Genomic DNA, 23,379 nt, shown 5'->3' on the forward strand with positions numbered 1-23,379 from the left:
CCAATGCTGCACATTTTCATGTTCAATTTTTAAAAAAATTAAGATAATAAATTAACTTGATTTTAGGTAAACATCTCCTTTAATACCTTATTCTGTTTCACACCAAGTGCTAAAATTAAATAAGGAGTGGGTCATCACCCTAAAAACAAAGGTTGAAAGGTGAAATGCCTGAAAATTTTAGATCTCAGACGCAAGTAAAGCTAGCTATACACCCAATGATTTTTATTTACTTAACAACCCATTTCAGTGCGATCCAACAAAGCTGTCAAATTATTGTAAGGTTAGTGTGCACCGAATGATCATACATCTGTTTCATCCGACCAGGCCCGTATTTGTGGCAAGCCACAACGAAATTTTGAAATTTTGCTCCCATACAGAGCAGTGGGGAGAGGTCCCCACTGCTCCTTATGGGAGTTTAAATGTCCGATGTCCGCACATGTGTGCTAGTGGCAGGAGGAGATTAAACCAGCTATAAAGCAGACCCCGCAGTCATGGGGGGCTGGACCGCAGGGCTCCTGTATTGCAGTCCCTGCTCCCCTCTCTTACCATTTTTTTTTTTAAATACCAGCCCATAGTGGCCTGGGAGGAGAGATGTGAAGGTGTGGGAGAGGAGATACTGTTTGCGCCAGGCCCCCTTAGATTTGTTTGCAGGGGGGCCTGGCGCGACTAAGTTACGCCACTGTACCCACAGTTTTTCTTAGCTGTGACTAGACAATATTGCTTGAAATGGTCGTTTTCACTGATGGACAAATCACACTTTGAAAATACGCTTGGTTGTACCATAACGAAAAGATCTTTTAAAATTCTATATGTGAACAGCTTTGAAATATAAAGTCCAATAAATTACTCCAAAGTGCCCTCTTCTGCTTTAGACTTAGCGATGAGGTCTTATGAGGAAAAGAAAAAAGAGAAAAAAAGATCGCTCAGGAGGAAGCCGGAAGTGGCGAAACGCGTCAGCGGTGAGAGAGGACGCAGAGGAGGAGCACTATACAGGGCAGGACTGCTGAACCCAGGAACGACACTGCAGGTCGTGAACAGGGAAAGAAAAAGGAGCAGCCACCTGATCCATACCAGTGACTCCTGACATGCGCATCCTATACTCTGTTTGTGAGTGTATTGGGAAGTTTTATTTATATTAAAGTATTTAAGTTTTTACACATATGGCGTATGCATTTATCCCACAGTAAGTGCACAGAAGGGGAAGGGAAACAGAAAGGTCGTGGAATTAACCTAAAGTTGCTAAAGTTGGAAATTTACCTATGTGAAGTGGTTCCTAACACTGCCTGAAATTAAGAGGTGGGAAAGGGATATCACAACTGGGCACAAAAAGGTGATATAAGTAAAAGTCATCACTGGTGTTAAAAAGCACATGAGAGTGCACATTGTGAAGTAATAACAGTATTACACTATATTTTTTTTTTCTTTTTTTCTCTTTTTTCTTTTCCTCATAAGACCTCATGTTAAGTCTAAAGCAGAAGAGGGCACTTTGGAGTAATTTATTGGACTTTATTTTGACCTGGGACACGAGGTATCTGAAGTGAGGAGCATACACTGAAAATTGCATTTATTTATATTTGTAAAAGTTGAAATATAAAGTGATGGAACCACTGCTAGTATGATTAAGCATCTGCACTACCCATCATCAGCCACTTGGTGTCACTGTACAATGAGTTTGCGGTTTCTATCTTTCTAGATTGTTTTCGTCTCGGTGCTCCAGATCGGGCCAAGCCGTTGTCCACTTCGGTGATTTCCGCTGTGTTTTCGGGTCTGTGCTGTCACGCCGGCCTGGGCATGGCGGAGGCTGGGGTTTCGGCGGCGGAGGCTGTGGCAGAGACAGAGAGACAAGGGGGTGGGGAAGCTGAGCTCCGCTGTCCTGGCTGGAGTGAGTCGCAGCTGCGGTCTTACCAATTTCAGACGCGACAGATTCCGCGACTACAACACGGAGACCCCCGGGCAGAGGAGCTCATCGATAAGGAGGTGAGGCGGAATGATTCAGTCTGTCCGGTCTCCTGCCGTTTCGCCCTAGCCTGCCCAGTAGTGTGGCCCAGGGGTCTGTCAGAACAGCGCTGCTCAGTGATTTAGCTGCTTCTGTTTGTTCTAATGGGTCGGTAATGGGCTTGGGCTGGGGTACGCACTGTGCCAGCTAGTTCTGATGGGTAACACCTGCCAATTTAGAAATTCTTGCCATGGAAGCTGCATAGGCCTCTGACCTGTCATTGCTTCATTAGATGGCTACCCACTTGGGTCATGTTCCTGCAATCTCTTCTGGCCCTGGTCAACTTTCCAGATGTTGCTGCACTACAACTCCCAGAATGCTTTAACATTTAATTCAGGAATGTTGGAAGCTGTAGTCCAGCAAAAGCTAGGGGCTCAAAGGATCCTTGGTTATGCCAGCAGCTTGGGCCTCCTTTATTCTATATACCCCAGGTCAGTTATTGCTTTATTCCCACTAGAGCTGGCCATAGCTAGGGTCCTAATAGAGTGATTCCATCCCCTCATGTGTGCAGTAATGTTCACTGGGAGGTGCCATAAATATTTTACATTTGCCTGTACACTTAATTGGCATGACCTACTTCTATTCAGTTCTGTTTGTTTTTTTCAAATAGTTTATAATAGTTACACATGTTTTGTTTACCTGTAGGTGATACTGTCTCAGCTTGCAGTTTCAGCTATGGACAAATGTTTGCAGTCTTCTGTATCTATATCTATTCCACTAACAAGAAACACAGCCTAGTGGGTTGATATCACTGGGGTCATGGGCAAACAACTTTTATTGGTGAACTACAGTTGTAGAACTCCTTAAAAAAAAAAAGTACTTGTCCTAAAATTATTCTAGAATATGAATTCTCCTTCAAAGAGAACATCTCAGCATATATTCTGTCATAACAAATAATTGAGTACATTCCAAAAGCTGCTACCAGGGAACAATAGAGAGGACTTTGACTGCTTATGTGAGCCTTCTGGCACACTGACATACAAACAGCTTCAATATATGAAAAAATGTTTTATTTCCAGAGTTTAGGGGAATCCTAAAATGATGTGCAGTGGGGGGCAGAATGCCACTGGATATTTTTTGGAACCAGAGAGAGGTTATATGGCTAATTGTAGACAGTCTATAACATATAAATCTAGCAGCACAAGTTAGAGTAAGAAGCTTTTATGTATCTCAAAATCTTTGGCATCAGAAATTTGAGGAGCCACGATTACCTGGTTCTGGGATTTGTTCAGCTAAGCATAGGGAGGCCTGTAATGCTTTTTTTGTGAATTTGCATGTTAAAGTTCCTTTAGCCTATTAGGAAATTCTGTATTCATGACTATTTTCTGTCACCCTTCCCATTCCTTTTTATAATGATGCTGGTTATACAATAGCTCCGGTCATGTCCTTCTCCTCTTGTATTTACTGCGTAGACTAAAATATCTCATCATTCACCAATGAGACCAATCCCAATCTCCACCCATTCCCAGGCACAGTCTATAAAAAGTCTGTAAGTAATTTTATATTACTTAGAGATAATGCAATGATAATGTCATTGCAAACATATTTTATATGCATAGGTTAACCAATATTTCATTAATTATAGGCTGTTATAATAATAATTACCAGATGCAAGAAGTACTGGAATTGGCATTTTCTGTTTCTTTATTCTGCTTTCCCAGGGTACATTGGTTTCAGAGAAAGCAACAACATAAAGGGTTCTTATTAACAGCCTCATAATGTGTTTCATGCATTTAAGTGTAGTTAATCATAATTAGTCATGGCATTTCATCAAACAGGTTTCGAGAAGAATCCAAGTTTCTCTCCCAAATTTCCATTCTTGTGGAATACACTATAGGCTAAAGCTCACCCACTAGGTTCACCTTTTTAGATTTGTGCATTTAAATAATATTTCGCATTTTTAATATATTTACCTGGGCTGGTAACAGTGAATGGATCTTTAGGCCCCTAAAGACCTTTCCCCTCCATGCTGTGATAGCTGACACATTGGCAACAGTATGGGGGAGCACAGACACTGAGTGCTACTTTGCACTCCATATTCTTTCCACTTATTTGCATGTTATTGATTCAGTTGGATGAACTGCATCAGCCAGTTGGATCAAAGGATGTGCACATGGGACATGAAAAGTGGTTCCACAGAGCATGTGGTTTACCTATGATGTATGTAATTTAAATTTTAGGCACTCCCAGTGATTGTAATCGCTTATCTTTTACCCTGGGCTGGTGCTCTTGTTAGGAGAAAACTGCACCAGCCAGGGGTCTCTCTTTATTCTTCTGAATTCCGGGGCTGGCGCATATGCATTAAAGGACAAGGAAAGGCTAAGTCACTTGGGGGTGGCAAAATGTTATGCACCCCCAAGTGACTTTAATCGCTTACCTTGTACCCCGGGCTGGTGCCCCTGTTAGGAGAAAACAGCACCAGCCTGGGGTAGCTGTAGCGCAGCTCTTCCGCCTTTGTTTTTGGAAGGACTAAGGACATGCGCAGTAAAGTGAAAAGCCGACTTCTCTGTTAACGTTCGGCTTCTCACTCTACTGCGCATGCGTGCGCGACAGAAGACGGAAGGAGGAAGCGCTGCAGCTACCCCGGGCTGGTGCTGTTCTCTCCTAACAGGGGCACCAGCCCAGGGTAGAAGGTAAGCGATTTAAGTCCCTTGGGGGTGCCTAACATTTTGGCACCCCCAAGTGACTTTGCCTTTCCTTCTCCTTTAAGGTGAAAATGGCAAATTTCTTGTTAAAGTCTGACGTTTCACTCTACTGCGCATGTGCAAGAGCCGTGAAGAAGGAAGAGGAGACACTCTTTCACAGCTACCTCGGGTTGGTGCAGTTTTCTCCTAAGAGGAGCACCAGCTGGGGGTAAAAGGTAAGCAAGTACAATCACTGGGGCTACCTAACATTTGGCACCCCCCAGAGTTTTAACCGTTCCTTCAATAATACACAGGCCAAAAAAAAAGCTGGTGACTCGATCCTTCTGGACCGAGTCAGCAGCTTATAGGCATGGGGCCTATTGACAGGCCTGCCCAACTAATATCTGTATGAAAGCCACGCAGGTTTAAAAATTCTAGTGGGACAAGGACCACATGGTTGATGTTGTCCTTGCCCAGATGGCTTGCGTTCCTGTCATTGTGATCCAGTTGAGCCAAACAATTAGATCAATCTGGTATCATCTTGCACAATTATATCATATTGGGGAAAATTGGATCTTTACCTGTATGGCCAGCTTAATTCTTCTTTAGGCAGGGTCTTGCACAACTAGGGGATTGATAACCATCAATGGCAATTGCTGCCCATATCCCCAACTACTGACTGGTTTCACTCATATTGGGGCTTGATGTAGTGTTGATTTTTCTTTTCTCAGCTTATGTAGAGAGACTTGGATCCACATGAAAAGTATTCAGAGTAAGTAGATCCTCTTTCTATGAATGAGAGCAGGAAGTTGCATCTTGATGCATTGTGAATATATTTACATAATGACTTTTCTCAAGAGTCCTGACCCCAAGTGTTGTGTGCATAAATTGTGCCTATACCAAGCACTTTGTGTGAAACTAACAGTCCACTGAGAAGCCTCTGTATAATTACCTTGTTATTATCTAAAAAAAGATAACAGGCTGTAGCAGAGGGATGGGATGGGTTTACTTATACAGAGGGTTTCTGAGTGGACTGTTGTTGTTTGGATTTGCATTTTTGAATCAGGAAGTAGAATGTAGCCTTAGTTTTATTTTTAATGTTGGCATGTTTAGAGCAAGAAATAACAAAAGCATAGTTATGTTCAAACTTAAAAAATGGGCAGAAGCCCTATTCATTGCACAAATGTGTTATTAAGCAAACACTACTAAAATCAGGGTTGTACAAATTAAATGGAATGTAATGCAAGCCAAAGGAGAAATTCATATGAAACTTTTTTGTTTTATGGCCTTTTTTGTTTGAATTCATTAAAATATGGTTTAACAGCTCTTTTTTTAACAGCTATCTTCTGTCTCAGGGATATGTCCATGGGTCATGTTTTATAAAAAACTAAAAACCTATAAAACTGCTCAGTGGTGCATTATAATAAACCATTCAAAAACAGAAAATAGGAATGGAAGTAACCTTACCACAAAACTTTTTTTTTAATTTTCTGACAGGAGCCAGTTGTTCTGACAGATACAAACTTAGTACATACAGCACTGAAGTGGGATTTGGATTATCTGGAGGAAAACATTGGAAATGGGGACTTTTCTGTGTACAGTGCCAACAGCCACAAGTTTCTATATTATGATGAGAAGAAAATGGTTAACTTCAAGAACTTTAAGCCCAAGTCCAGCAGGGAGGAAATGAAATTTCCAGAGTTTGTAAATAAACTTAAAGACATACAAGAGAGAGAGAGCGATGAAAGGTAAAGTGAATAGAAGTTCTCTTTTTAAATTCCCACAAACTTTATATATTTATTTAGCCATCATTCAAATGGAAAAAGATCAGCAGTCTTAATTTTCAAAGACTGCCTACACATCGTTCACGAATGTGACACAATTGGATGGGCCAAAAGCACTGATTTTGTCATTCTGGCTGTGTTTCTGGATCTTTTTTGAACCCAAATTGTCTAACCAAATTTAGTACAGGTATGGGACCCATTATCCAGAATGCTCAGGACCTGGAGTTTTCTGAATAAGGGATCTTTCCATAAGTGGGATCTCCTACCTTAAGTCTGCTAATAAAATGATTTAAACAGTAAATAAATAGGATTGTTTTGGCTCCAATAAGGATTAATTATATCTTGGTTGGGATCAAGTACAAGGTACTGTGTTATTATTACAGAGAAAAAGGAAACCATTTTTAAAAATGTGAATTATTTTATTAAAATGGAGTCTATGGGAGATGGCCTTCTCATAATTCAGAAATTTCTGCATAATGGGTTTCTGGATAAGGGGTCTGATACCTGTACAGCAGAGTGAAGCAAGGTCAAGGATTAATCTGGCACTGCCATGTAATGTCAATTTGAGATTGTTTTTGTGCTTCTTCACGCTTAGGTTTATTTCACCTTTATTGTTCTTTCAAATGAATTATAAAATATGAATGTTAAAGTCTAAAATAAAAAATATTTTTGCTTATTTTATTAAAATTCTGCAGTGGCCATTATAAAATGCTTGTTTTCTCTAATTGTAGAGAGAGACATGGCTTTGGGATTTGATTGGCTTGTTTATCCAAGACTTACGTGTAAATATTTTTAAATTGCTTAGGTTATATCTACAGCAAACACTGAATGACACAGTGGGCAGAAAAATTGTGGTGGATTTCTTGGGCTTTAACTGGAACTGGATTAATAAACAGCAAGCCAAACATGGATGGGGACAGTTGACTTCTAATTTACTTCTGATTGGCATGGAAGGTAAGGTAGAGGCAATGTTTTTTTGTCTGGTTTAATCTCAGTTGTTTTTCTCTTTCAAATAAATATTTCAGAAACAGAGCTTAATATAACCTTGCTTTTTAAGAACTGAGCTGGTATATTGAATATGAATATTCACACTCGCAACAAGCACAAGCAAAAGTTTTGTTTATTGCCAAAGTAGAATGTTTTGGCTGGCTATAGTACTTACACCCTTTGCAAGGATAAAAACTGCCATATTGCAAATATGAAAACATGTTTGCACTTACAAGCAGCGCTTCTGCCTGTGTATAGTCAGCCCTATGTGCCACTAGCCTTTATCTCTGAAGTTATTGCTTAAAAAGTCACTTTGTAAACTGGGGCAAAAGGCTTTGGCTAGCCTGTTGGAACATGCAAGTACTTTGCTAGGCATCAGAGATGCCCAGAAAGTAGATCCGCAGTCTACCACTAAAGCCATAGATCACAGCAGCCCTATACTGTCCGCAAACAGTTCTTTCTTGATACAACCCATGTGAAAAGTGTGTCTTCTGAATGTTGTAAATGTATCTGTTTTTTTATTACTTTTTGTCTGAAAAAGGCAAAAACTCTTTTATGTTCATGTATTTTTGATTAACTGTGGGAGATTGAAAAGGTAGGTAATCAAATAACCAGTCCAAAGTAAAGCCCTCTGTATAGTAAATCCCTCCATATCTGAAAGCAGGACCCAGACAGTGGGGGAAGGAAAGGGTTTGTTTATACGGAGCTCATCTATTTCAACAAATTTTCTTGATTACAGGGGAAAGAATATGGTAGAAAAGGTAAAAACAATAATCTATAGTGCTTTTTAACAGAAAAAAATATTGCTTTTAATTTAATTTTAAAAACCCTACATACAGTATACAGGTTCTTGTTACTAAGATGGACCTCCACTCCCTAAAGTTTTTGTCCATTACCAGCCATTGTTTAAAAAGACTTTTTCAAGTTTTTCTGAAATGGATTACATGTTCCTTTTGTAATACCCAGTAACTGCTCTCTGTATGCTAATAAAAAAAAACTGTCAATTATGGAGAGAATTGTGATTCAAGGTTTCCATTTTCTTATTATACGTATAAATGAAAACTGCATCTCATGAGCATGGACAGGCAGCTTCCATTCCATTAAAATAAAACTGTGGAGATGAGTGGGTCTAATAAATTGTGTTTTTACACTTGTGCATGAGCTGTCTGTGTGTAGTCAGAACAACAGTCATTATGGTATTCACATGCTTGCACTTGTGATATCAGCTGGAATCTGGAATCCCCATTATGGGGCCCTCCAAAAAGTTGGCCAAATGTGGATTAGACTGGTTTAAAAATTTACCATGGTGAAGACTTCATCAACAAACTGAGGTGGTCCTCACCCTGGCGGGCTGCATACCATCTTTGTGAACCGGTTGTATGTCCCCTGAGTCAAACAATTGTATCAGCCCAAGGTGGATGGTAAAGTTCTGCTTATTTGGTGGCCTTGTCAAATGAGCAGATCTTTACATGTATGCCCAGCTTTACACGCTTAAATAAAATTTGTTGTGACTTTCATTATGTTTATTCTAAACACCTCAGTTCCAAAGACTGAACATGTGCAGAGGAGTAGCTCAGGAGAACGCTGAATACTGCTTTCTTCTCTGTGTTACCTTTGTTGGTTGCTTTTTGTGCATAGTGCCCACAAAATCATATCATTTTCTGGGTGTAGTATTTTAGGGTGCGCTGTCCAGAGATTATTTTCTGGCTAAGGCATACTTAGCACAATGTATTGGCAAAACAATTCTTACAATAGAAAGCTTTTTTTTTTTTACCTTAAATTGGGCCTCTCTTGAGTATTGAGTCAGCTGCTAGGGTTTGCGTACAACAGCACATTGTAGAGATAAGTTGGTTGGAATCTTCATAATGTGTACTGGGTAGTGAACTGATGATAGATACAGGATAACCAGTGCAGGATGCAGTTCATAGCCCAAGTTAAAGTCTGCATTCTGTATCTGATATCAAATCACAGTCATTCGACATTATAAAGATATCCCCTGAAAAATATGTAAAATATGCTTGCACTTTGAATAAGCTGTCACCAGAGTAGAAAGCGATTAGGTGCTTTTGCAGAATGTACGTTCTCTGTTTGTCTTGTTAAACCAATGTTTTTGTTTATGAACTCAGGGAATGTGACACCGGCACACTATGATGAGCAGCAAAATTTCTTTGCCCAGATTAAGGGATACAAACGGTGTATCCTCTTTCCTCCTGAACAGTTTGAATGTCTCTATCCATATCCTGTACACCATCCATGTGACAGACAGAGCCAGGTGAGATCCATTTTTATACAGCTTGCTATATTAGCGATACCTACAGTTAAAAGCTAAGACCCTTAAATTATTTCAGTTTCACTAAAACTATAAGCAATTTCGGTAAAATAGAAAATTTTTAAAGGGAATTTTAAAGTAGTAGCAGATAAGAGACAAAGTAGATGAGAGACTATTCCACTAATCTATGAAGGAAAGCTATCTAAAATGTGAAAAACACCTTTAGGTCAAATTACCTGAGCTATGGACAGTATGGCTGGCTGTAGCATCGTAGTGAAAGTGGTGAGCCTTTGGCAAGTGTTGGGCACTTATGCCTGCCTTGCAAACCATGGGCGACAATTACATTACTTATTTAGCAACACTGGACAAATTTGCCCCTTGCAGCCATTGAAGGTAGACTAGTGGTTTGATTAGTTGCCATGGGTTAGTAATCAAGCGCAGATTTGCCCAATGTTGTTAAATGTCTGTTATAATAATGCAATGCCATGGTTCTTATCTTCCTGCAATGTTTCATTGTTTGATCATTTAGGTAAAATATTGAATTTAGATTGGTTTATATATACATTGGAGGACTGCTGTGCCAGCAGCCCATGCTTTATAGCAAAAGGTTCCCCTGTGTAGCTGTTCCTTACATTACAGAATGATATGTATATGTCCCAGGACATATCCCGCCTATCGCAATGCGTATAAGCTTTGTCCCCAAAAGAACATAGATGGTCTTGCTGGTGGAACTCAGAAGTTGTAGCTCTGCAGAGGGCTGTATTCTAAGTGACATAGGGCTGTGGGTAGTGGCAGAGAGGGCCTATCTTAAAAGTATTTAAAAGAGGTCTAGCTAATTCTGGATTACAGGCCCATTAACAAAAAAACTTTTTCCCTCTAGGTTGATTTTGAAAATCCTGATTTTGAAAGGTTCCCCAACTTCAGGAATGTTCTTGGCTATGAGACAGTTGTGGGGCCTGGAGATGTTCTGTATATTCCAATGTACTGGTAAGCCACTTTTTTTTTTTTTTGTTAGAATACTAGCAACACTGTCCCATGGGGGTGGGTCAGGGTAGGGGAAAAAATAAAGGGTTGAAATTGTAAACATCCTAATGTTTCTTTACACTTAACTAACCAAAGAGCGTTTTTCCCCATTGACTCTGCCCCCCCTTCCCTTATGTTGGCTGAATAATTAATTTCATCAGTCTTAAAGTGATAAATTCTAAAACATAAAGTCTAAATATGAATATGTTCACCAGCCCCCATATCACCTCCACAAGTAAAAAAAAAAAAGTATTGTCAGTCAGTCTCAGCAAATGTGGTGTGAGGAAGTGGGCCATGTTCTGGATTACTTACTACATTAAACTTTTTAGGGAAGGGGAGGGTGGAGGCAGGGCCCCTTACATTCCTGGAAAAAGGAATGTTAGCTGAAGGAGGCATTGCGGGTGGTGCACAGATTCTCTGGAAAACAGATCTTCTGGAAAGCAGAATTTAAATCCTTAAAATCACTTCAAGATTGAACAAGGTGAGGCAGTGGGTTAATGACTCTGCCTGCTTTAGGATGGTAGAAAATAGTCCATGTAAAACTGACCATACACAAGCAGATTAAGCTGGCGATTTGGCCTCTTCAGACCATGTCAGCAGCTTATCTGCCCATGCATGGGGGGGCCCCTCTCTGGCTGCCTCCCCATAGAAATCTGGCTAAAAGTTTAGCAGGTTTGAAAATCCTATCAGGTGGGGACCTAAGTCTAAAAACTACCAAGTTGGTGTTAGAAAAGAATTAAATAAACAAACCCACATGTAAATAATATAGTCTGCCCTTTAAAGTGGCTGTTCATCATTAAATGTATTTTCAGTATGATGTAAACAGTTATATTATAAAATTGTTGCCTCATAGAACAGTAGATTCTTGGTTCCTGGGGTCAGTGACCCACATTTGAAAACTTAAGAGGCAGAAGTGTAAGGCTAATATATGGAAAAACTTTAAAGAATAAAACCAAATGAAAAAGTGCAAAGGCTAGGATGTTCTAGAACAGTGCTGTCCAACTGGCGGCCCCGCGACCCCCCTCTGTGTGGCCCACCTGTCTGGCTGCTTTGATGGCTTACCTTTGAATAAGCATTAAATGGTATCAGTACTGAGATTAACTGGCCCCCTGCATGGTTCTCACCTCAGATTCAGGCTGTGATCCCTCTGTATTGTTTAAAAATGTAATCCCCTGTATTTTTCACACCTTTTAATACCTGCATTGTTCACCCCCTGCAGTGTTCACACCTCAGGCTCAGACTGTAATCACTCCCATTGTTCACTTCTTCACACCTCAGACATAGGTACTGTAGGCAGAGTATGGCACATACAGCCAGCATAGGGCAGGTAGAGTATGGCACACACTGGCAGCATAGGTCAGGGAGGGTATGGCACACACAGGAAGGGTAGGGCAGGCAGAGTATGGCACACACAGGCAGGGAAGGGCAGGCAGAGTATGGCACACACAGGCAGGGAATGGCAGGCAGAGTATGGCACACAGAGGCAGCATAGGGAAGGCAGAGTATGGCACACACAGGCAGGGTAGGACAGGCAGAGTATGGTACACACAGACAGAATAGGACAGGCAGAGTGCTGCCTGTGTGTGCCATACTCTGCTTGCCCTATGCTGCTTGTGGGAGGTGAACCTGGCAGGGGTTTGTTGTGGGAGTTTGTTAGCAGTTGGAAATAGCCATTAAATGGTCCCTAAGGTGTGTAATTATGTACTGGGGGTTTCTCTGCTATCCACAGGGGAGGAGGAGGCATATGGAATTTAAGGGTATATCTTAATATGACATAATTCTTTCACATATGAATGATGGTTGATATCCCCACAGTAAGGACCAAGCATTTGGGATTTTGCTGTGCTGCCACCATTGTGATAAAATAGGTGTGGTTTGAAGTGGGTGTGGTTTCAAAAAGGGGAGTGGTCAAAACTGGCTTCCATTAGAGGCCCTCCACCATGTATGCTAGAGAAATTCCGGCCCTCGGCACCATAGAAGTTGGACAGCACTGTTCTAGAACATACTCTAGTAAATTTAAAGCTGAACTTCCCCTAAAAGGCAAGCAAACTGATCTAGCGTTTGGACCCCCTTCATAATCTCATCAAAAAGATCTCTCTAGGCTGGGAAATGATTTGTACTGAAAACTGCATACATGCTGGCCTTCAAATCCACCAATTTAAATGCATTTCTATACAGTATATAACATGAAAACAAACCTAAATCACCAGATGTTATTGCTCTATGGTTTGAGAATACCCAACTGGTAGAAATTGAAATGGTTTTCTCATAACTTTTCATGTGTTTCTTGGTGTGGCAAAAGAAAATCTAGTGCAGACTAGTACTTGTGGCTTTCTGCTAAACTGACAACAGGATATTGCGCTACTTATATCACAATGGTAATGGATTATTTATGGATTTTAGGTGGCACCACATTGAATCACTGATGGATGGAGGGATCACTATTACTGTTAATTTCTGGTACAAGGTATGTATTTATTACTTCATTTCTTTTTTCCTATATCCAATAGATGGTGCCTACAAAATAAAGGGCCGTTACTTTACTCAGGAGCATAAGTGCTAGAGTGCTAAGAGCCCCTAAGTGCTCACTAAAAGGAAAACTAAACCCAAAAACAAATATGGGTAGAAATGCCATATTTAATATACTGACCTTACTGCACCAGCCTAAAGTTTAAACATTTCTATAAAAATAAAGTTGTGTACAGGGATTTGTGTCTGTGGCACTCACATGCTCAGTGCGCCCTGGGCAGCTGTTGAGAAGCTAAGTCTAGGGGTTTTTGCATAAATTGTGGTTTCAAAGTCATAAAAGCTGAAGCTACAGGTCTGATTGTTAATTATTGATGCAAATTGTACTGTTTTTTATGATTTTTCATGTAATTAGTATTAATTACTAGCCTAATCAGCCTTGTATTGTGACATTTATATTCTGTATATACATTATATTGTGAGTCGGTCCCTAAGCTCAGGTAATAACGGCAGCACAGAGCATGTGCCGTGAATTGGTAGAGAAGAAGATGGGGAGCTACGGGGTGCAACTTTGGATTCACAGATCTTCCCTGCTAAAGGGTTGTGGTTTCCTTGGGCTGGTACAGAAGCCCAAAACATAATGTGCATCATTTCTCGGCTTCTTCTTTGCCAAACCTTAGTTCTTCAAGAGCCCAATTGCAGACTTTTTTTTTGTACTTTACACATGGCATTGTAAATGTCCCCTAATATCTTGATAGAAACACATAAAAATCTACTAAATTATATCTATAATTATTTGTGCTGATTTTAGGAGACTTAGAGCAAAGGGTTACAGATATGTGATTTATTAAGTAGATTGCTTGGGATTCCTTTCTGTAATTTGGATCACCATACCTTAGGCTTTGTTAGCGTCAACTGGAAGGCACTGTATTTTTATTATAGACAAAAAGAGAATCATTACAAAGATAAAAATTATTTGCATGAAATGTACTATATGCCAGCTGGGCTTCACATGATTGAAAAACTTCTATGTAATATGGAATTTTGAGGAACATCTAGCATGTTTTTTGGAAAAACAAAAATCTGGCTAATTATTCTTAAATGAATAGATGAAATGCCTGTGTTCCACAAGCCTGTAAGTTTGGGCAGAGGTGACATGTAATATTCACATCATAATAAATAAAAGTGTTCCTGTTAAGGTTGGCAGCCAGACAGCAGAGCCTTTACTGTGGTATTTACTTGGCACAAGAAAGTCTTTGGAAGTGCTTGGCAGTGTCCTTGCATAACTGCTGTCAGGCCTCAGCCAAAAAAACATGAGCAGATGTTTAACAGGATTGCAGGGTCAGTTCTCTCAGCAGGGCTTGCACTGAGGTATCAGTCCCCAATACTTGTTGATGCAACAAGTATTGAAAGCATGTGTTCTTCTTACTGCATTCTATACACTGATTCTGATTAGAGCTGACTCTGATTGGTTATTGCTTACAACTTGGTTGCTTGTGTGACATTAGCCTAAAGAACTCAAACATGTTCGAAAAAGGTAAAATGGCTCTAGACCAGTGCTGGTAAATCCCATAAGAAACGTGTGCAGTTCCTAATAAAAATAAAGGTTAAATTAGTTTTGCATGTTATATACCTAACTTTGCAAACCTAAAATCTTAATCTTGTATCTTAAAATGTTTTTGTAAAGTAATTCCTATACATTCTTCTTAACTGGCTGGAGCTGTTATGTATTTCAACTTTTCAATTTAATTTGCTTCATCAGGGTGCCCCAACTCCGAAAAGAATAGAATATCCTCTCAAAGCACATCAAAAGGTGGCAATAATGAGAAATATTGAAAAAATGCTTGGAGAGGCCCTTGGAAATCCACAAGAGGTATGTAACATTATGTTATAGGGAAGCAGTTTTGCAGCTTGAGGAACAAAACATTGTAAATGCATACTTTCTGGGGCTCATTTATGATCATAGGGGCTTAATTGCATGAGTGCAGTTGCTAATAGCAATCAATCAGCAGTTTATTTTAAACAGCCCACTACAATTATAAATGGCAAAGCAAATACTATTGGCAATTGCATCTGTAGAGTTTAGCACCCTATGTTAGTATTTACCCCTTTGTGTGTATCTCATGTTAAACGTAAAGACATAGCTTACAGTCAAAGTAAATTTTGGCAGCCATCATTTAATCCTGTTTGCAGTCAAACAAATAGAATTGACAGTGTTTTATTTATGATCTTATGACTTTGGAAAGGAAACTCAAAAACAAATGAACCATTTATTCCTATTGAAGTGCTTTTTTATCATTGTCTGTATCCCTTAAGCTGTCTTGATATTCAGAATAAACGCCATGTCTGAGAGGGTAACTATAATATGCAGGAACCTGTCTGCCTCAAATCTCATTCTGGAAGCAAGGGGTATTAATATGAAGTTGGTCCTCTCTGCTGTTATAATATTTCTCTGGGAATCCTTACCACTGGATGCTTGAACATTGTTGGTTGCTTCATTTCAGCAACAAGAGCATTAGAAAATGTTGGGTGATCAGACCTGACTTACAAAATACATTCCAGTTTACCCCATAGCTGTGTTGAGGCCAAGGCTCTGTATAGCTGGCCGTACAATTTGAGATGCACTTGTTTGATAAGGTCACCATCTCTGTCTGATTTGGCTGCCTACGTGCTGGGTCAAATTTGGCTGATACAATTGCTAGACAGTGATTGTATGGCACTGTAGGCATAGAGGCCAATGCATTGCTTATCCATTTGTGTTTTTAAACCTGCCCAATAGCTATCTGGACAGTTTTCATCATAATATCTGTTGAAAATGCTGTTCCAAAGGACCAATCCATATGCGACAAACTGCCACCAGGAACAACATTGCAATGTTTTTTTGTTTTTTTTTAAAAGTGGAGAGAGCTTTTGCTCTAGACTCAGGGAGAACCTTGACAAAAGAATCTCCCTGATAATATGTATCTTACAGCAGGCGGAATACCATAGGCCTTGTATGTCAAAGATTAGCCTGCTCTAGACAATGTCAGCTATGGTCAAATACTAAGGTGTTTTTGTATTGTCTCTTGCTTAACAGGTTGGTCCACTGTTAAATACAATGGTAAAGGGTCGCTACGACTGATGCAACTGAACGGTGACAATGGGTGGCATCGATGTCACTGCAGCTTTATATGTGGGTAAATGAGGAAAATGAAAGATATATTCTTTCTCACTTGCTCTGACTGGTTTCCGATACCTTTGGTTTACACCACTTAATTACTACTGTATTTATACTCTCTTTGGATGCTGATGAAGAAAGAAATAAAATCAACAAAATAATGCATCACTGGCTACTATACTTTGCACTCCTTGCTAGACAATGATTGAAATCTTATGTCTCTTCCCCCTCCGCGCCTGGTCTGCATTCAAAGTTGTTTCATGCATCCATACACTGCTCTAATACAGTATCCAAGGAGCTGATATCATTATCATTTTCACTAAAACATGCTCTTGCTTCTGTCAAGAGTTAAAACTGTGCCGTATAAACATCAGCAAATGTGGCTCACTGATCTTCAAGCGTGTGGAGTAGATGCTTATAAGGAACACAAGCAGCTACTTGGGCAAATATGTCCGTGCAGTCTGGTCCCATTGAGTATGTCCCAGTCATTGTAGATGCAAGGATCCCCATAAAAAATGCCTCTGTGATTGGCCTGATGTACTTTTCCAGTTCTGAGGATTGCAAAGCCAACTGCAATGGAATTCTCACATCTGAAATCTGGCCTAACTTTTGTAAAATGCTGTTTGGGAACTGCTTTCTCCAGGACACAGGGGTGTGCATATAGTCACCTTTGTTCTCCTGCTTGTTGCTGTTTTTCTATCCGGATGCACACAAACTGTACAGAAAAAAAAACAAATTGTGGACATTTTTAGTGCCTACAACACCTTACATACAGGAAAAAAAAGAACAAATGGATTTCATACCAGCAAAACAGCCTTGTTTTTTTTAACATTTTCTGTGGTGATTTTAATACTAAATTCTTGAGGCAAAACTAGCCGAAAATCATCTTGCTACCTTAAAGTAAGTGAGCAGTTGTACTAAGAGTGTGAGCAAGTATTGAACATTGTGACAAAGCATGTTGTTTAGGGCTTATTCTTTGCTATTTCCTGAACATCTAAAAGAAATGTAATGTCAAAATGTTTTTTTCATTGTAGGATGGGATTGCTGGGCCCGTGTATGTTGAGAGAATTCAACTTTCACAGGGGCATTTGCTTGTGCTACTGTGCCCATGCCTATGAAATTGATGTCATATCCCATTTATAACAACATTGGGCAAATTTACTGCACAAAAATCCATTATAGTGCTAATAAATAAATAATTAGTTGCCAATCTGACCATACATTGGCACTAATGGAAGTTTCAGAGAGCAAGACTGAGAAGACTTAATCATTTTCTGGCATGATAGAGCACTTGGTGCATAGTACCATATAGCTAAATACCTCCCATATTGGCTTGTACAAATGGAATAACTAAGAATAATTAAACCTTTAGCTAACTACATGCTGAACTGAATGTGAGATGACTTAAATGTTTGGGCTGAGAAACCTGCTAAAGTGATTTGGCAACATTTGGGTTCTAGTGAAAGTTATCAGCCCATCTTATCGGTTTTGGGTGATCACAGCAGTTTTATTCAAATTAATCCTGTGCAAACAGAGTTCACAATCTGATTTTGTTGCAAATTACATGTGATCTTTCTGTTTGTGGAAAACTTAATTCTCATACAGTTTTTGGATGCAACAATGACATCGGTGTGAACTAACCCCTTTGTGGGGCAAAAATCAGATGGTACATAATTTAACTGGTCAACCTTTTTGTCCATTTATCACACTGTAATAGTCTTCCGCTAACATTTGCTCTTTGTACAGTACCTATGTACTATTTTGCAGTGCACCTGTTTGTTTTTCATTTGCAAATAATACATTTTAAATAGCATTGTTTAATTTACTGTGAATGAAAGGGGCTGTTGTATTGCTGTGTTGATTATTGGTGATTATTAGGGGATTTGTGGAATTTGGCCCTTTGTGCCACCCATATTCTATGGGTTTGCAGTGCTCTTACTAAATGATTTGCCATTGTCATAAAATATCCATTGACTGATTATATGAATAAATTATGTTTGTATTACATTGCGTAACTATTATGCTGTTAGTGCGCTGCTCACCTTGAGGATTTAGTCCCAGCCCACAGTGTTAATGACTCCGTTTGGCCAGTGGACCTTTATTTAGGGGCCTGTAGCATTTTCACCTTGGTCAGAATGCTACAAGCTGCCTACCGCAACCTCCTTTTAAGTGTCTGGAAGTCACCTGTGCCAGTGTTTTAATCAAATCAATTTACTTTGATGGTAGAATTGACTATGTGGTTCTTACTTGGGGGAGAAAGCATAGCTGTAACAATGCCAGGTCTAATTATATATATATATATATATATATATATATATATATATATATATATATATATATATAATTAGACCTGGCATTGTTACAGCTATGCTTTCTCCCCCCAAGTATATGTGTGTGTGTGTGTGTATGTGTGTATATATATATATATATATATATATATATATATATATATATATATATATATATATATATATATATATATATATATATATATATATATATATATATATATATATATATATATATTACATTCAGTTCATTCAACAATGAACCACCACAAATTGAGGCTAATGGTACATCAGGCTGTTTCTCTGCTAAAGTAGAAACACAAAGGGAACAAAAGCATATCCAATCGGATTCACTCCTTGCTTTTATAGTGCTTTTTAAGTGCATTTATAGACTTGCTATCGGCCCGTGTACACACACTGTGGATTTTAGCATGAAAATGCATTTACTTTTGAATCTACTCAGTGTACACACAGGCCAATGCCTGTTAGTTGACTTACAGTAAGTAGTGGATGCAGCCCTGACTAGGATTCAAAATAGCCTCTGGCATTCAAAGTACACAGAGACCCAAACAGCCCAATAAATAGTGACTGTCTCTGGCATTTGCCAGAATCCACAGATTGCCAGTCTGGGCCTGAGTGGATGGGTGCGTATCAGCTTGGATCGGCTTTTTCTAGGCAGGTGGAGAAACAGCTTGGTGTGCCATTGGCCTAACTCGGTAACTCTGTGATTGCCTTTTACTCTTTGTGTTATTTATCAAGTATTCATTTTTTGCAAGAATGTAAATGTAAGTCTTTATACAAAGCAAAATTGCTTATTAGCAATACAAGGAATTAACTACAATACAAATGTTATTTTCATGTGCTTAGTCTGTTTCATAGTAAATGTATTTATTGCCATGCCTTTAAACACTTACTAAAGCTTTGGATTCCAGCTGCTAGCCCCTGACTGAAGTTAAACACGGTCAGCCTTCACCCCTGGGCAGCACATATTATATCAGGGAGAATGGTGACCATTGGTCTGTTATACTTGCAACATACTGTGGTATCCCCATATTATGCCTAAGATTTCATGGAACTTTGTGGTAGTAACACTTATGAATTTATCCCCAAAATGATTGCTTTTGAATTTTCTTCTTTAATGTGCTTGCATACAAAGTCATAATTGAAACATGAGTTCCTCCACCGAGGCCTGGTTCATAAAGATAACACCACCCCAAAAGGTCAGTGTAATTAAAGTAAAAATTATGGCAGTTTCAGTGCTGACATTTGCCACATTTGTTACTTAAAATCACAATCTCCATGGGCAGCCATTTATACACTTGTTAGGTAAAGCTTACAGGGATCATACTTTCGCAGTCTTTATTCATTGCTTTCCTGGAATAAGCAGCAAAGTTTTACCATCTCAACAATCTCTTCTCCCTGGGGCAGGAACTGATCCAGTAACAGCTTTGCAACTGAGGGGTTTGTAAGAAGAAACATTTGCTCGGATGTGCTCCCCAAGAGGTACCCATCTGATATAAAATAAAAAAATAAATACCATCCTTTGACAACCTATCTGTTTATTTTTTAAAGGAGAATGCAAGTCAAAATTTAAAAAGCATACTGCCCAATAGTCCTCCTATTGTTTAGTAAAAATGCCACACTTTTGGCTCACCTAATCAAATATTTTCTCAGTCACACTTACTTCACATTTTCTAGAACAGGCAGCCATCTTTAAAAAGGTATTCTCCCTTCCTTTCCCTCCTTGCTTCATACTGCACGTGTTTCATTCCCTCCCCCCCTCCCCTCTGCCAGATCCGCTTCTGATTGGCTGGTGGGCATGTGTAGCTCAGAACAGGAGACAGGATCAAGTTACACACATGCTCAGAGAATAGGAAGGCTGCCGCTGGCGCCTACAGGAAGGGGAGAGAGATTTCAGTGATGTCACTGTAGTCTTCACACTGCTGTAGGCTGCCAGCACCATATCTCAGAGAAGCAAGCAGGAATCTGGAAATTTAGATATGCAGTAAGTACTTAAAAAGAATGCCTTTAGACTTACTTTTAATTTATATTAACCTTTCATTGTCCTTTAAAGAATTATCTATTTGTAATTTTCTTGTACATAAATATGGATACTTATAGTAACAATTTAGGCCTTTATATGCATGTTTGTTTATTAAATAAAAAGGCTTAAATGCTATAGTTGTTTGTAAGCAAGATTCCCGTTTTCTTTCTGCAATACATTTTCAGAATATTTAAAGGACTAATCCATAAAAATGAATATGGCTAGAAATGCCATATTTTATATACCAAACTTATTGCAGCATCTCTATAAAAGTACTGATCCAGGCCTTCACAGTTGTGCACAGGAGCTCCCTATCTTGGATTTTGTGTCAGTGACACGCACATGCTCGGTGTGTCCTGGGCAGCTGAGGCATTGTTGCAAATCATTAAGCGGAAAATATGTTTTGTCTCTCATATAAGCTGATGGTACAGGGCTGATTCTTATGCTAATTGCACTGGTTTCAATTTGAATCTAAATTAATTACTAATCAGCCATGACTTTTATATTCTTTATCAGGGATCCCCAAACTTTTTTTAATCGTGAGCAACACTCAAATGTAAAAAGTGTGATTGGCTATTTGGTAGCCCCGTGTGGACTGCTAGCCTGCAGGAGGCTCTGCTTGGAGTAAAATTGTGTCTCTGGGCTTCCAAAACTTGCCTCCAAGCCTGAAATCTAAAAATGGGTGCTTACTTTAAGGCCACTGGGGCAACATCAATGGGGGTTGTGAGCAACATGTTCCTCATGAGCCACTGGTTGGGGATCACTGTTCTGTATATACAATATATTGTGAGTGGGTCTCTAAGCTCAGGTAAGTGACAGCAGCACAGAGCATGTGTAGTGAATCGGCAGAAAAGAAGATGGGGAGCTACTGGGGCATCTTTGGAGGCACAGATCTTCCCTGCTAAAGGGCTGTGGGTGCCTTGGGCTGGTACAGAAGCCTAAAACACAATGTACAATATTTCTGCCATACTTACCGTTAAGCTTTAGGTCTGCTTTAAATAATTGTTGGGCTATGTTATTTAGCATGTTGGGTTGTATTGCAGGTTTCTATACAAATATAGCACATAAAACAATGCATATCTATAACGCAGTTTTATATAAATTGTTGAAAAGTAAAAAATATTTTCTAATAGTATGTGCCATATTGAAATCTGCTATTTTAACTAGTAAGGTCTGTCCTTGAGTGGACTAATATGAAGTGCTGTGCCCAACCACAAACCAAGATACCTTTTTGGAGCCTAAGGTTTAGGGAACTGTAGAACAAAAAAAAGTGATGTTTAAAGTGTACAAACAGCTGAGAACCGAGCCAATTAAGAACCTATACATTTTAAAATAAATATAGGTTGATCTCTTTTTGGGGAGCCTTAACCTCCATTTATTATCAATCTCTGCCTATAAATGGCACTGTAAATTAAGATAGCTGTCCTTGGTGTAGCCATTGAAACTGAACCCTATGATTAATGTCACACGGAATGGAGGAAGTGGCAATGCCACAATCTGCCACTGACATTAGTGCCTACCACCTTTCACACTTGAGCATTTTTGACCACGAAATTCACAGTTGCAGGCGGTTACCATTTATGTCAAATATTAGTATTCTGCAAGAGAGACGGAACTTTTACATGCACCCCAGATGGTTCCTTATCTCCTCCCAGATGCAGGGAAACATACAAAGGTGTAAATTACAATTTTATTTTTATTAAATGACATTAAGGCAAAGCACCTGATGCATTACCCACTAGGTTTGTTTGCATGATCTTTTTTCTGGCAGCATGGGGTTCACAGCTACGTATCATGGTGCTGCCCACTGCCTTGTAGTCCTATGTACAGGCCAACTTGGAACGTCAGTTTTCATAGATTTATGAGATCAGGAGACTAGTGAGATGTGCGAGCCATGCTCTAACTACAATACTAATGTGGAGGCATGTTCCCAGCCATTCAGTTGCTGCTGAACTCTGCTATAGATCTATTGTTCATAAGAGGGACACATTGGGTATCTAAGATATTTTGAAGCATATTGATGAGGTTGTTATAAATGTTTATTTTCTTGCTTTTCCTAATGTGTGTGCAATAAAAGTATGTCCAATATATTGAACCTAAAGCCTGCTATGTGGGGGTAAGTAGTAGGTAAACTTGTACCATAAACAGGATGTGAAAACCGTATAAAACTCTCTGCACTTACTTCCTAGCACTTTATAAGAGGTGTTCCGCACATATTTAGCAAATGCACCATAAAAATCAAGCCTACCAGTGCAGTGTCATTGATGAGATTACTGAGTAATTTGGGTTTGATCACATGCTTGATTGACTACCCGGTCCCATATGTCACTGCTCCACCTCCATATAATTGGCTCGCCCCCTTTGTCCAGTTTTGTCCAAGGTAAATGATCTAACCCTACCTTCATTCTCCATATTTTTAATACGGGGAGATTAGTCGCCGCAAAACAAATCTCCCTTGTCAGGGCGACTAATCTCCCTGAAATGCATACGCGACGCCGAAATCTCTGAAGTTTCCTCTGAAAACTTTGTCGATTTCGGCAAATTGCTGCCGTATGCCATCACACCGGCGATTTACATTCTAGCCGGTGGGATGGCATTTCGGGGAGATTAGTCGCATCTGACTAATCTCCCCGTCTGTCACGGCCCTAGGGCTTATCTACATCATAGGTTGGAGGATGCTGGAATGTTTTTAGTAAACAACCTGTACCCCACTTTTAAAAGGTTTATTGCTAACTAACTTG

General features: G+C 39.5%; 1 protein-coding gene across 1 annotated transcript; it reads left to right on the top strand.

Moving 5' to 3' along the window:
• Positions 1 to 1,779: 1,779 nt before the first annotated feature.
• Positions 1,780 to 16,468, top strand: hif1an (hypoxia inducible factor 1 subunit alpha inhibitor). The gene is given in 8 exon segments (NM_203584.1): positions 1,780 to 1,977; positions 6,118 to 6,368; positions 7,210 to 7,358; positions 9,518 to 9,663; positions 10,541 to 10,647; positions 13,087 to 13,150; positions 14,912 to 15,022; positions 16,226 to 16,468. Coding segments are annotated over 8 exon segments (1,059 nt in total). The 5' UTR covers positions 1,780 to 1,791; the 3' UTR covers positions 16,271 to 16,468.
• Positions 16,469 to 23,379: the final 6,911 nt, after the last annotated feature.

The sequence above is a fragment of the Xenopus tropicalis genome, chromosome 7 (assembly GCF_000004195.4).
Source record: "Xenopus tropicalis strain Nigerian chromosome 7, UCB_Xtro_10.0, whole genome shotgun sequence".
NCBI classification, from domain to species: Eukaryota; Metazoa; Chordata; class Amphibia; order Anura; family Pipidae; genus Xenopus; species Xenopus tropicalis.